The following is a 15,494-nucleotide window of genomic DNA, read 5'->3' on the forward strand; positions in this document are numbered from 1 at the left end:
ACCCCGAATTGGCGCTACTGTTGGAGCTAAGTCGAGCTAACGCAGGGAAGGTTTAAGCGGATTTCCACGTTCTATGCCAACTGCTTTCGGCCTTGGCCATTCCGTATCTCCAGGCGAGCTAGAGGGACCATTTCCCGAGGCCTGGAGGGACCCAATGTTTCCCATCGGCCCGGCCGCCTCGTGTCCCAGCTCCTGCCCCTGCAAGCACAGCGGAGAGCCGGACTGAGGGCGAGCTGGTCACGTGCGGCCCGGAGTCTGCAGGAATGTAGAAACTTTCAGGGGAAAGTTTCCCTCCGCGGCCGGTCGCGGATTCGGCGCGGGCGGGCGCGCAGAGGAAGGAAGAGCCCCGAGGAGGCGGGGCCGGCGAGTGGCTCGGGCGGGCGTTTCTCCCAACTTTAGTTTTGGCGTCTGAGCCGAGTTTCTGTCTCAGTTGGGCGCAGTCGCCGCCGGGGAAAAGAAAGGGAGGAAGGAAGGAACAAGAAAAGGAAATAAAAGAGAAAGGGGGAGGGGATAAGAAGCTAGCTGTGCGGCCTCCGTCCGGGGAGGCGCAGGAGAAAAACTTGTCGGGGTCCTCCTCAGCCCCTCCCGGAGCGCGGCCGCCAGGCCAGTGGAGCCGGGGCGCGGGGCGCGGGGCGGGGGCGGAGGCGCCGGGGCGGGGGATGCGGGGCCGCCGCGCAGCCCCCCGGCCCTAAAAGCCAGTGGAGCGCCGTTCCCGACGCCCAGCGCCGCCCGGCCCGCAGCTCTCGCCGCCTCTCCCGTCCGGACCCGTCTAGCCGGGGCGTCCGGGCGGAGCCCTCGTCCGCCTGGTCAGGGGTGTGCGTCGTGGGAGGCCGAAGCCATGGATCCCGGGCAGCAGCCACCGACCCAGCCGGCCCCCCAGAGCCAAGGGCAGCCGCCCGCCCAGACCCCCCAGGGGCAGGGCCCGCAGTCCGGGCCTGGACAGCCGGCGCCCCCGGGGTCCCAGGCGGCGCAGCAGGCCCCTCCCGCCGGGCACCAGATCGTGCACGTCCGGGGGGACTCGGAGACCGATCTGGAGGCGCTCTTCAACGCCGTCATGAACCCCAAGACAGCCAACGTGCCCCAAACCGTACCCATGAGGCTCCGGAAACTACCCGACTCCTTCTTCAAGCCGCCGGAGCCCAAATCCCACTCCCGGCAGGTAACCTAGCCGCCCCGCTCCCCACGTCCCCGTCGGGCGGATCCCAGGCCGGGGGGTGTTCGGAGCCGCAGCCCTGGCCGCGGCGGGGGTGTTCCGGGATCCCTGTCGGGGCTCGGGGGGTCTCTCCCCTGTGAGCTGGGGGAACTGGAGGCGCCCGCACGGCCGCTGTGACCGGCTCTCCACTCCTCCCGGAGTCGAAGGCCGAGATTTGTTTTTCCCCTTGGAGTTCCTCTCTGCGGTTGCAGCCCCGGGGAGTGTGCTTTCCCCCCTTCTTCCTTTCTTTCTTTCTTCCCGGGGTTCCCGGGAGGTTGGCGGGAGTGGAGGGGGAGGTGGGGAGGAAGGAAGGGGGTGGGGAGGATCGCGGCCCGGGCGCGGTGGGCTTGCACAATGCGCGCGCCTCCGCGCACTCCGCACCTCCGCTCCAGCCGCGGCCGGGGAGGGGGAGGGGGGGCCTCTGGCATGTGTGTGTGTGGGTGGGTTGCCAGTGGCGGCCGAGTGTGTGAAGTTGAGCCCTGGGCCCCCTTTCCTTTGGGCCTCCTGGTTCACTTCAGTCTCCTGGGGAGTCAAATAATTGTTCTCTTGTTTTCCAGTGTTGATTAGGGGGTGGGGTGAGCCAGTCCATTTAGTTTCTTGCTCTTTCTCCCCCTCCCCCGGCCGAAAGTATTTAATTTCCTCGCAGCCCCGGAGCTTTTAGAATACAGGAACCCGGCTTCCCCTGCCCAGACTTTTCCTGGAAGTTGTTTATAGAGTTAGTTCTTTCACCTCTGCGCTTCCCTTGCGTCCTGGAACTCGGGCAGGCCCTCTCTTACTAAACCTAGTAGGTTCACGTGTTGGTTTCCCAATTGTAAACTATTAACATCCTGCTGAAGTTCTTTTAAATTAAGCACATCTGCACGTTCTTCAGGCACTGAGTTGCGCTTTACCCGTGTCGAGGTTTCAACGCAGCTTTTGATAATACTCTGCAGGTTGACTCATGGGCCGAGTCCTTCCTAGTTCAACTGTGATTAAAAGTTAATGTTTGGGAAGCTATGACTAATTCTAGGATCGCCATTGCTTTTTTTTTTCCCCCTCCGTAGGATGTGAACATGGCTGCTTTTACACATACACAACATTCGATTATTTTGTCAACTTGATTTAACGTTGAAGTGAAATTATTTGTTTTGACAGTGTTAACATTCCGATAGATCTCAGTAGATTTGTTTGTGTAGGGTTGTTTTTTTTTTTTTTTTTTTTTAAAGAACTTGCTTCAGGCTAAACTTCAGCATAGGAGTTTTGTCCAAAAGTTAATTGGTTTTCCACAATCTGCAATGTAGTTAGTCCGCTCGGGCTGTAACGAGTGGAGAGAAGAGTTACGCCCCCACTCCTCTTCCCTCTCCTATTTGCAGGCCTGTTGTATATTCTCTTGCCGCAGACCTAGGAGATTTTTGGAACTCAGAAAAGCTCACTCAACCTGCTGACAAAAACCCGGGTTAAGGACGAGGAAGGAGAAACAGTTTAGCTGCTTGCGTAAATAAATACTCAATTTGTAAGAGGTGGTGGACTTAGGTATACTTTTTTCTCTTTCCCCTGGAAGTTGCCTTCTGGATTCATGTTGCCGTGCATCCTGCAGAGCACCCAGCTATGCTGCTGGTTACTTAATACGTTTTGAAAGTATAGTACACTATAAGCCAAAAAATTTCAACTGAAGAGTGCACTTACTCTTTAGTAAATAACTACACAATAATTTATACCCATCAGTTTGTGGACAATAATATTTACCACTCGAATTCATACTATTTATAATATACTATAGTTTGTTTTTAAAAATTCCTTAACTAAGTGTTGTGCATTTGTTAAGTGTAACTTTTATTTCTGCTTGGAAACTCAGAAATGTACAGGACTCCAGTTTTAAGGTATAAATGACTTTGCTGACTGTTTTCAGTCTCCCTTCCTTGCCTGTATGAATTTAGGCAATTCTGACTTTTTAGCAATCAAACCATGATTCTAATCAATGGGTTAAAAAAAAAAAAAACTACTAGAATATGAATAGTATGAATCTGAGTTGTAAATACTCTTGTCCACAATTTAATGCAAATTCTTATGTATGTATTTTATATTACCCCATTTTTCCATGATGAAAAAAGAACTGTTTTACAAATAGAGAAAACAGATTTGCAGGTTCAGTGTTATACTAGTCAGCAAGTTAGAGTAGTTGGACTGTAACTCTGGTCTTGGGGCCTGAGTGCAGGAAGTTTTTTGCTATTACACAGTTATAAATATGTAAGTGTTTGAGCTCTTAAGTTATATAAGAAGTAATTGAACTAACATCTTTGTCATTAGGTACAAAGATATGGTTGGTTTTTCATTTCATTCATTAAGATGGCTTTTTTAAAAACTAACTTTTGAATGGTTCTGAATCGATTACATTCATTAAAAGTTGTATAACTTGTAATGATTGCTTTATTGATGGCATTTGTTTATAGTACAAATGACAATTGTCATGGTTTAGGGTTTGACCTAGAAAAATTATTAATTACCTAAAGCTCACTTTTTTTTTTAAATTAAATTCAGTTTTATTGAAGTACATTCACACACCATACAATCATCCATGGTATACAATCCACTGTCCACAGTATGGTAACATAGTTATGTGTTCATCACCACAATCTATCTCTGAACATTTTCCTTGCATCAGAAAGAACCAGAACAAGAATAAAAAATAAAAGTGAAAAAAGAACACCCAAATCATCCCCCCATCCCACCCCATTCGTCCTTTAGTTTTTATCCCCATTTTTCTACTCATCCATACACTAGATAAAGGGGGTGTGATCCACAAGGTCTTCACAATCACACTGTCATCCCTTGTAATCTACATTATTATATAATTGTCTTCAGGAGTCCAGACTGCTAGGTTGGAGTTTGATAGTTTCAGGTATTTACTTCTAGCTATTCCAATACATTAAAAACTAAGACGTGTTATCTATATAGTGTGCGTAAGAATGTCCACCAGAGTGATCTCTCGACTCCATTTGAAATCTCTCAGCCACTGAAACTATTTTGTCTCATTTTGCATCCCCCTTTTGGTCAAGAAGATACTCTCAGTCCCACGATGCCGGGTCTACATTCATCCCCGGGAGTCATATTCTGCATTGCCAGGGAGATTTACAACCCTGGGAGTCGGGTCCCATGTAGTGGGGAGGGCAGTGAGATCACCTGTCAAGATGGCTCAGTTAGAGAGAGAGAGGGCCACATCTGAGCAACAAAGAGGTACTCAGGGGGAGATTCTTAGGCACAATTATATGCAAGTTTAGCCTCTCCTTTGCAGTCAAGAGCTTCATAAGGGCAAGTCCCATGATCGAGGGCTCAGCACATCAAACTGCCAGTCCCAATGTTTGTGACAACATCAACACCAGTCCAGGTGAGGATGTCCAACACATCCACACCTTCCCCTAGATCCTCGGGGCTGGGGAGGGGGAGGTAAAGCTCACTTTTAAAAAAAGAAAACAGCGTAGTTATTTTTTGGGCCTCATTTATTCCTGAAACATTTTAGAACTTGGAAAAGCACCTATACTGCCTTGCCTTTTAGAAATTAGGTTTTAAAATTCAATAAAATTCAATATTTACTATTTCAGAGGCTTCATTCATTCTTTACTAGTTGCCTCTAGGTATGTCTAAGGTATAGACATACACACTTAGATGGGCTGCTCGTCAATAAAATTATAAATGTTTGTCAAGTGGATTATTAAAACAAAATTAGTGAACAGTTTAAAAATATCCATTTGAAAAACGATATTCCTCAGTGTCAACTAATAAATGTTGAAATATCTGCCTCTGGCACGTGGGTATTTGGTTGCAATGAAATTTAAAGGAATCCTTAAAGTTTTTGGTTTTTAAAAAAATTTTCATTTTAATATTCCTAATAGGCAAGTACGGATGCCGGCACTGCAGGAGCCCTGACTCCTCAGCATGTTCGTGCTCATTCCTCTCCAGCTTCCCTGCAGCTGGGGGCGGTTTCTCCTGGGACACTGACCCCCACTGGAGTAGTGTCTGGCCCAGCAGCTGCACCTGCTGCCCAACACCTCCGACAGTCGTCTTTTGAGATACCTGATGATGTACCTCTGCCAGCGGGCTGGGAGATGGCAAAGACATCTTCCGGTCAGAGATACTTCTTAAAGTAAGTGAAAATAATGGTGGGAGATAGTTACTTAAGAAAAACATAATTTGGAAAACACAGTGAAGTGATATCAAGATACAAAATGCCATTTAGTTTTATGTTTTACTAAATATATATGTCAAGCTTAGTTATGTCTTATATTCCCCCCCACACACACTTTTGTATGTCTTAAATACCTTCTGTAGCTTGGGTAATATTTTGAAAGCTTGGTTGATTCTTTGTTCACAGTCTTTTTTACAATCTTTTCTTTTCCCATTTTCAGCTTGTGCCAAAGCTATTCATTAGCCTACCACAAAACTGAAAGAATACCATGAAATTATTCATATTGTGAGAATTACAGGACTGACATAGGCTTAGAAATTATGTACAGTACTAATATCTTTTAAAATAAACATTTTATCAGTGGCAAACTATGAAAAGAATTCTAACTTTTACAGTCTTTTAAATTCTGAAACAGCAATCACTTTAGCTGCAGTCTGTGGTTTATCAGAGTTTTGTTTGTTTTCAAAATGTTACGAGAAATAGGGATTTTCAAGTTTGATCTATAGTCATTCAGTGACAAACTTCTTTCAATTTTCATCCTAAAAAATGCAACCTTCCTCTTTTGGAAAACAAAAACAAGGCCTTTAGGTTATTTTTATCAGGACTTTTGTCTTTAAAAAATTGACAAAATTGCATTAAAATGGAAAAGATCTAAAGATATATGTTTTTTTTTTTTCCCGTAATTTTGGAGTTATGATGAAACCTTAATATTCTATTTGGCTTATTTGGATCCAGTGCATACAAAATATTGTCTAAAACTGATTATTAAGACACTGTTTTTGAAAAAAAGTTGCTCAGTAGTGTTTGATCAGGTTATGATAGTAAAGTGAAAAGCAATCCTAGTTTTGATTGAGATTTGTCTTGAGAATCTATTGCTAAGGCAAATATAAAATTTATGTAGTAGATTAAACAATACAATTAATGACCTTGATTTTGATGTGTATCTTAATGTGTTTTTTATATTGACTGTAAGATACAAAGTTTTGTGTCAGGCTTATTTAGAGGAAGAGTGGAGGAAAAGTTTTGATCTTGAAGCTTTCTGCAGTTTTTACCCTCTTAACTGCAACTTTTTACCTTTTTTAAAAATTCGTTTTCTGGTATCCTGGTATCCATTTGCAAGGGTCAGGTTTCAACTGGAACAATACAGGGCCTGAGACTAGAAAGTACACACAAATCTGGCAAACTCATCTGCATGAGCAAGATCATTTGTTCTCAAGCAGACATCCCAAGTAAGTGATTGAAAGAGCTGCTAGCTGTGAGGGATGTGTCTTGAAGGGGAAAGGAGTGGAAACAAACCAGGTTGTTAGGAAGCAAAAGAAAGGCTGTACTTTTCTGAACTTCTCCCTGCTGGGTCACATGCTGACCTGCAGAGATTTCCAAACAGCTTAATAGCCTGCTTGCCGTCTGCTAGTTCTTGGGATGATGTTGTGGCTAAAAGTATAACCTTAAAATGCCACGTCTATGCTCTCTTCTTAGCCTTTTATATCATGTAATTATTGCTTATAGGTGACATCTCCCTACATTTTCATTATTTTGAATGAGTCAACTTTTTGTTTTGAGCTGAAATAAATGTTCTAGACATTTATTTTAAAAAGAAAATTCTGATGTTTCCACCTTTGAGAGCAAGTGTTTCTCTTAATGGTATTGATATAGATGGATTAATGAAAAATTTACAAATACACACACCGTACCACACGTCTGAGTGGGCCCACAGGGAAGGGTATGAAAATTATGTCATATAGAGAGTGGTTGCAGGAATGGAGAGAAGTTTACCTGGAAAAGAAAAATGGGAAGAAGATAGAGAAGACAAGATGTTCTCTAGATTGTTGAGAGACTTGTGTGGAAGTAAAATTTGGTTTACATGGAGATTTTTGACTTCACAGGAGAAGTTCCTCATGTTAGACTTTTCAGAAAGAGAAGGGATTTCCCTGAGAGGTCTATTTTGGTTAGTAAAAGCAGGTGAAACCAGGGATTAGTATTGGGCATTTTTAGTGGGATCTAAGCAAGATATTTAATTAAGAAACTAGGTGCTTAAATGCATCAAACTCACTTGGCTACAAAATTGGTACCTCTCGGTGGTTGGTTAGAGGTTTTCTAAGCATTGTATTTGGAGGATGGGTGCTGTGGACTTATAAAATTTCATATTTTAAAGACTATCTGCTTTATGAATAATGGTAATTTGGAGAAACGTTATGAAATGAGATTAGTTCACTTTTTCCAATTGTCAGCTAATGGATGTTATGATTCTTAAATAGTCACCAGCTGTGTGTGTTGTCATAATACATTTTTGTGTACTAGAGAGATAGGTGAGAATAATATCTGTTCTATGAGTCTAAGATGATTTTGGAGCCAAGTTGCTATTGTTATACCTCATTTTTAACCTAGTTTTGATGTTTGAAAGTCAGATTATCTTTAAAATCAATATTCATTTATTTTCCTCTTGTTGAAAGATGATTCTTTTTGTCATCCAGAAGTAGAATGAAGATTTAAAGTAGCATACTTTATACTCATTTCAACAGTGAAAAATTGTATCTTACTATACTTCTTGTTAGAACTTTTAGTTTAGTGTATAATTTATTGAGATTTATACTTGGCATGAAGAAATCTGACTATAAATGGTCCAGATATTCAAGATGATGTAATTGATTGAAAAATTAGAAATGTTGACTTTGGAAACAACTAATTGTCTTGTGACTGTAGATGAAGGAGATTTTTAAGTCATTTGGCCAATCCTCTGGTTTCAAGGCAACATGATAACTGAAGTGTTATAGTCAGGCAATTATTGATGTTTTTAAAGCCCTCCCTAGCTTAGTGAGATCTCTTCTGGAGAAGACTTGTACCTTATCTTGGCAAGAGATGTGGTGGAATATGATATTAGCTACATTTTTCAGTGACACTTATTCAACTTGGAAGTGATTGTGAAGTATGTAAAAAAGGCTTAATCTATATATTATGTATTTTATGCTACTGAATTTACTGTTCAAAACTAATTTCATCAACATAGTACATTGATCTTTTATTTAAAACGAATTCTTCTTACTACTCTGAAAATTATTGCCTTCTTCAGCTGTCTTATAGTTTTCCTACAGGAAATAGTTCTTCAAGTAGTTGGTCAACAACTTCCTATTTCTTTATAAGCTGCTGAATAACTTCCTGAATTAGTTTTCTATAATATCTTTGGTTACAAGGAGTGCTTTTACTTCACAGATTTATTTTATTGAATCTGGAACCTTGTAACCACTACCATGTACAAAGAACTTTTTGTATATATTGTACCATGTAGGTCCTTATAATTTGATTTAAGAAATTGGATCCAATGATTTAAAAAGTTTATAGATTTTCATTGTTTTAATAATGTGCTGCTAATAATTTTTGGAAGATAGTTTCTTTTCATTTCCATTCTTTATCATTTTTTGAATAACTGGCCACAGTGTTTTTGGTCCTTGAAGGTTCAAGGCTTTTGTGACTGTGATTTGATTAAAAGTTAATTGAGTATCTTGATCCACAGTTTAAAAAGGTATTTTTTTCAGAGATTCTCAACCTTGCATAGCTTTTAACTTAGCCATATTCCAAAATTAGATGAAGTTGCCTTGCAGGTGTAAATTAATGCCCTTTCTACTCCATTAGGGAATTTCAGAAATGAATGTTCCTCTGTCCTAATTAAAGCTACCTCAGAAATGTATCAACTGAAGGAGATGAATTAAACTTTTATTTTGATCTTATGCTTCCCCTCCCAATCCCTTGCCCAGAAGGCTAATATAAATACATACAATGTTTATTGTTACTATAATAGAAAATTAAATGTTTCAAAAAGAAACAATTTCATCAAGAATAATGCTATTCTTTTTCTTGGTTTCTTGCTATATCAAGTGATTGTAGTCCAAATGATTTCCCTTTAAAAATGAAAAACTTGTTATTTTGCCATTAAATGTTGATTAAGCTGCAAAAAACAATCTCAAATTGCATTCACAAAGTATTTCCATATCTGAGGGGAGGGCCAGTCTCTGCCTGTTTGTCTTGCTGTTGAGGCTAAGTGGCGAGAGAGATGAAAGTATGCCCTTAGCTCTCTGAAAAAACACTTGCTTCTGCTCAGTGGGTGGGCATCTGTGGGAAGAATGGCCCGCAGTGCCACAATGATTTAGGCAGAAAAACTCTGGGGAAACTGTTGAATATAGTGGCAGAAGAAGAACAGTTGGAAGATAATGGATGTGACAGAGTAAATAGAACACAGAGATTAACTTATTCACTGGGAAAATATTGAGTTACTTTTAGTGTGAACTAAGCAAGATATTTAATTAGGAAACTAGCTGTTTAAGTGCAGTAAACTTGGTTGGCTGCAAGATGGCAAATTAATTTTCTTTAAAAAAACATAAAATGTAAAATACCCCCTTCCCCCATGAGCTTTATGTTAATCATTGAAAAAAAAAGTCAAGTAGCATTTACATATATAGTTGAAACTTAAAAAAAAATTTTGAAAACCTGAGATCAGTCCTTATTACTAACATAGAACAATATGTTTTATTTTATAGTTAGAAAAATAATGTTAATTAGTATCCTAAAACAGTAACGTTATGACACTGAATTATCTTTTTACCTTAAGGCTTGTGGTGAGAGAGAAATTCTAAACCAATGACATTTGAGTTGCCAAAATGTAGGCTAAGTTTAAACTTAGTTCAAATCATAGTGAAGCCTTTCTAAAAACCAGTTGTTAAGATTTAAGAATATTCAAACTTAATTTGCTATCTTCTGTAATGGCATAATTTAGCCATTAATTATGGCCTGAAAGTTTAATGATAGTTGAGTAACATTGTGTAAAGGGAGGTCTTAAAGAGCCCTGTGGTTCTATAACTGTGGTTGCTAAGCAATGCAGTTCTTACAAAAAGGGCTTCTGATTCCAGGATTAATCAGAACTTCAAGCCATGAAAGGGACATTGCTGTTTTTATGAAGAAGAATTGCTTCATGGCTCTGGTCGCTGAAGTACTGTAGCACCAAGTTTCCTGGGAACAAGTACTGCCACCATGGAAGCACTTTTATTTGCCTAGGGCTTGACCCCTTCTAAAAGCAAACAAAGAAGTTTAATATAAATCACAGCAGTCCTTTTTTCTTTATTTATTTTCTTTAATATTCTAGGCAAGGAAAAGTGATCAGTAGTTTATCCTCATTTGGTTCTTAGAATGAGAAGCATCATAATCTTTAACACATTAACTGATAAATGAAGAAGCCGTTGTAGCTCTGACTAATGTTACAAATTAACAAAATAGTGCAAATCGGAGTACCTATTACAATGCTGGGTTTTCTTGGAATATTTTCAATGTTTTATTTGTGGTTTGTGCTGTTACTTATGTAGCTTCACGTACTGTGCTTCCCTAACTCTTCACAGTTTACTGGTTAGTCACTAAATGATCAGCTTCTTCAGCTGGGTCGTGATTTGGGGGTGAAGGGAAGAAGGGACATTTTGTGAAAATCTCCTTCCTTCCTTTTGCAACTGCTCACTTAACCTAAAGTGAGTTTTTAGTTTTAAGTAAGATCTTTATTTGACCAATAAGTATGTTTACAGAGGTGTGTTCTTTAATAACATGCTCAAAAACTTATACAGACTATTTGATTTAGGGTTTGGAGTGAAGACAGCTTTCTTCAGAGTTCAAAAAATTGAACATACGTTAGAAAGTTATTTGAAATACAACTTTTCATGTAACCTGACGTGTCTAATTTTGAGCTGGCATTTGGGAAGGAAAAAAACTATACTATTTAGGAGGTGGGGCAGGATGTGGATTTTTTTTTCTCCCCTTTAAGACATCAATGTGGGAATCTTTTATATTTATAAAACTGTTCTCCCTCCCTCCTTTCTCCCCCAGGTACTTGGTTTTATGAATTTCTTTCAACAAGGTATATGGTTTTCTTGTAAAGGTAATATTAATTAAAGGGAATTGGAAAATTCAGGAAAGCAGAAAGTAGGAGAGGAAGCACCAAGATTCTACTAGTAAGAGGGGTTTGAAAATACTTGTTTTTGTAGCTTTGCGTGTAGACGTATATTCTGAAATTTAATCTTTAGAGAGTAGCATATGTAGATAGATTTAGAAAATCACTTAGTATTGAAAGGTTTGTGAAGAAAAAGATCAGTCCTCTGACCCACAGGCAAGCACTTTTAACTTCTAGATGCCTCCCCTCTACCCCCATACTTTTTAAAATTACATATTCATCGACTGCACTACACTGCTATTTTTTGAATACCACCCCCCACAAATCCTTCTTTCCTTAATCCTCCCAGTATAATTATTCTAATTTTTTGTTAATTATCACTTTATGTTTACTTTGTTATGATTATTAAGGGTTTGTCTCTTGCTGTGCTAAAGAATAATACACTATGATTTTCTGAACAACTTTTATATTTTCCTGGAATTCTTAATTGCTTTGCTTTTCATTTGTATTTCTGTTGCTGTTTTACCCCCGTGGAGACATCACTCTTGAGTCCTTTGTCTCCCTGCTCTGGTCTGGGTTGTTTGCTCTCACACCTTGCTTCAGAGTTGTCATACTAGGACTTCCCTACACTTAACCTGGAAAGTCCCTACATCCTTTTCTTGTTTGGTTGCCCTGTTTACTGTTTTTCTCTTTCTTGATTTTCTGACTTCTTTTAGAGTTTGCTTATCCTCCAGGAATTTGCTGAGACAAAGCTTACATGTAGGTAACTGTTGAGATCTTTTATTTCTGAAAATATCTTTATCTTTTAATATTTGATGGAGAGTTTGGTTGTTGAATTCAAGGATGAGTTATGTCTTGGTGCGGGTCTTTTAAAATTCATTGTGAAATGCCTGGAAACTTAGTCTTCTGTGTCGGTGGTACAGTACAGTGACGAAGGATCTCTTGTATTAGTTCTTGATAATTTCTTCCAGTCTATTTTATCTGTTCCCTTTTTCTGGAACTCCTACTAGTCAGAATAACTCCTTAATTTTCTTAAGTCCCTCCTTCCCCCATTTTCCTTAGGTTAGCTTTTGTTATACTTTCTGGGAGATCCCTTCAACTTTATCTTCAAATTTTTCAGTTTTTTCAGAAAGCTATTCTTCTTAATTTCCAACTCTTTTCCCGCACTCGTTTTTTTTTGTTTTTTTTAATAATGTGCTGTTCTTATTTCATGGATATAGTAATATAATATGTCTCTGGGGGTATTAGAGTGGGTATGTCTTTTAAAATTTTCTTCTGCTCCCTTCACTGTCTAAAGTGGGTTTCACTGGAGAGTGGTACAGTAGAAATCAGGCCTGAAAGTTGTGGGGGTCCCCAAATGTCAGTACCTTAGTTATTTTCTCTTTTAGTGGCCAGTTTCTCCAGAGAAAAACCTGTCAGTCTCTTCTCTAGAGAGCCTGGGTGGCCACGGGTATTGAGACTGATTGTCTGTGCTCTTGTGTAGGTTTTTCCTGCTCTGGATTGTGCCGGGCTGTATCTATGGTCTCTTTGGGTCCATTTCTCTGGAAAAGAAATTTCCTATCTCCTGCTCAGGTCAAGAAGGGGTGTGCAGTAGAATCTTAAAAAGTCATATATAAACTGAATTTTTGTGAATTCAATTTATAATTTTAAATTAACTCTATAAAGTTGCTGGTTTTCTAAGCCCCAAGCAATGGCTGTGATTTTTGACTTAAATATTACAAAGAATATTTGTTCTTTTTAAAGAGCATATATAAGGTTTATTTTTGGTGGCAGTAATTGGAAGGCAAATGGGGTGCCCATCATGAAAGACTGAAGTGGTAAGTTGTGGTGGATGCAAACCATTTTGCAGCAGGCAAGGCAAAAGATGAGATGATCACAGGGCAATGGGAATAACTCTTAAAAATGTTGCTTTTCATCAAAAAGGTAAGATAGAGAGTAAGATCTATTTAACAATAGTAACAAGATAATTTTTTAATGAATCCTTCAGTGAATGCTTTTCCAAGCAAATAGTTAATTCAGTTACATTGTGAAACCTGTCCGCCTTAAGTGTCAGTTTTGCTTGTTGACATTTCATGTGTTGAATCTTCTTAAATAAAGGGAGGGCCATCTGCTTTGACACTATGAGTGGTTGGCATTGGGCAATGTGTGAATTTTGTTTGGAGGGTTTGGATTCTGAAAAAATGAGCGTTTTGGCTTAATTCCTATTCTTATATATGGCAGTGGAGATAATCCCATCTGTATGTCATTTTCAAGTTCTTTGTCAGTATACCCAGCTTTAAAAACTAGGGCTTTAAAGTAATCAGCCTTATGGAATTAGCAACAGCTGCCTTTCTTTCTTTTTTTTTTTTTTTTAATAGATTAGTTTTCATCAATACAGAGAGGTAGTATAAATAAAATATTTGTTCATATCTAAATTGATTAAATAATTATTAGCATGCTTATGTGGACCTAACTTGGGTTTTATCTCAGTTTAGATTTTTGCTTTCCCTAACCAAGTATTCTTTTAGTAGATAGCTTAGAAAAGCAGCTATAGTCAGTCTTCAGTAGACCCTTGTGGGTATCATAGAATAATATTAATATGATATAAAGAAAAGTTTTTTGTTTTTTTGTTTTTTTAGCTACATCATATCCTATGGAAACATAAGGATTTTGGGGGCTAAATTAGAATTTCATGAAGACTGGGTGGATTTAGGTTAAAATAGATTATCCCATAGTTGCTGACTGAGCTGTGTTAGGACCTTTTGTTGTTGATTTCAAATTGAATCCCTCTATGTCTACTTTTTCAGCAATTCTGCCTAGAAAATGGTCACATGAAGATCTTTTGTGGAAAAAGAGGAAGCAGACCTTTAAAAAAACCACATAAAATCTTTAGTGACCAATGTAAAACCAGACCATAATGCTCTATTGCCATCAGAAATGAGGGTTAAATAATACCAAAAAAAGTGTGGCTATTTCTGGATCACAGAAGATATTAAAAGGTGGAATGGTATAGGGAGGAGTGGAGCAGAGTGGGTGAATCTTGGTTAAACAGGTAGAGTGAAAAGGGTGTCATCACAGTCAAATGCTAAGGTTACAAATGAGCTATGTAAGTGGGAGATTTCTGAAACCCTGCCTGGAATAAATCCTTTCCAGTAATAGTGTCACATGAAAATTTACCAAGCTCTCTGGATACTTTTTTTTTTTTTAAAGATAAAAAAAAAATCTAGGGAAGAGTTGGCCAAAATACAGATGTTTCTGTTTTTCCTCTACACATGTTCAGACTGATAGAGGTTATGTTTCCGAAATCTCATAGTTTGGATGGGCTCCAGGTGATGTAATAGTATCACTTTTAACCCCTCCCAGCTGGGGGGTGTGCAGACTTTCCTGTTAGGACTGGTACAAACCTCTTCCTATGAGTGAAAAAAATAATTGGTATTTCTTGACAATGATCTGTAACATTAATATTACTGTCCTCTGTATTTGAGGACAATGCATGCCCTTTGTATACCTGTGGAAAATATTCTTCAGTTTTCAGTTAGTGCCTGTCATACTACAGATGAGATATTGCTCAGCTTATCACTAGATTGATACTGTCTCCCCCCTCAAAAAAGGCCCATGTGTTTTTGGATGATTTGTTTGGGGTTGCTTGCTTTGATGTAGTTATAGTGTGTTTCTTCCTACCTGCATTCTTCTTCTGTTTTCTTTGAACTCACTATATGTGCTTAGTTTCTCTTGATTTCATAAACACCTACCTAGTGGTTTTATGTAGCAGGCTTTGATTTAAGGATTCCCTAGGTCCACTCCATGGCATTGGAACAAAATTAATATATCAGTCTTAGAGGATTGGCTCGGTCTCAGGACTCCATTGTAAGTCATTTTGTTTGCCTTTTGTTATTAATTCTCTCACTGGAGAAGCTGTTTAGGCTAACTATTAGCTCAATAAAGATAGCTCTAGCTCTCTTTATTCAATGTTATGTGTCTAGCTCCTGATGTTTTTATTGGCAGATGATGTCCCTTTGACCTCTCATTAACTTCAGAGTTAGTTGTTTGATAGTTTCCCTAATTTATGCCTGTCATCCCTGCATAATTATTATTGCCCCTTTTCACTCTCAAAAATATCCTGGTTTGGATGATGAATAACATATGCTTACTCTGCTAAAAAGCATGCTAGCTAGAGTATTACTTTGTGTGTTCTAAAGTTAATTTTATGAGTTTGAGATTATTAAACTCAACTCACTGGA

At 39.3% G+C, this 15,494-nt stretch overlaps 1 protein-coding gene across 10 annotated transcripts in view; it reads left to right on the top strand.

Annotated features, from left to right (window-relative positions):
• Window positions 1-440: 440 nt before the first annotated feature.
• YAP1 (Yes1 associated transcriptional regulator) overlaps window positions 441-15,494 on the top strand; it is a 138,853-nt gene continuing 123,799 nt past the window's right edge. For 3 of the 10 annotated variants that reach the window (XM_037841220.1, XM_037841215.1, XM_037841219.1), the window contains exons 1-2: window positions 448-1,159; window positions 5,062-5,312. In XM_037841220.1, coding sequence (XP_037697148.1) covers window positions 839-1,159; window positions 5,062-5,312 — 572 coding nt within the window. In that variant the 5' untranslated portion in view covers window positions 448-838. Of the gene's footprint in view, window positions 1,160-5,061; window positions 5,313-15,494 lie in introns of all 10 variants that reach the window. The other 7 variants (XM_037841223.1, XM_037841224.1, XM_037841218.1 and 4 more) reach the window with 4 other exon arrangements.

Source organism: Choloepus didactylus, chromosome 6, assembly GCF_015220235.1.
Source record: "Choloepus didactylus isolate mChoDid1 chromosome 6, mChoDid1.pri, whole genome shotgun sequence".
Lineage (NCBI taxonomy): Eukaryota > Metazoa > Chordata > Mammalia > Pilosa > Megalonychidae > Choloepus > Choloepus didactylus.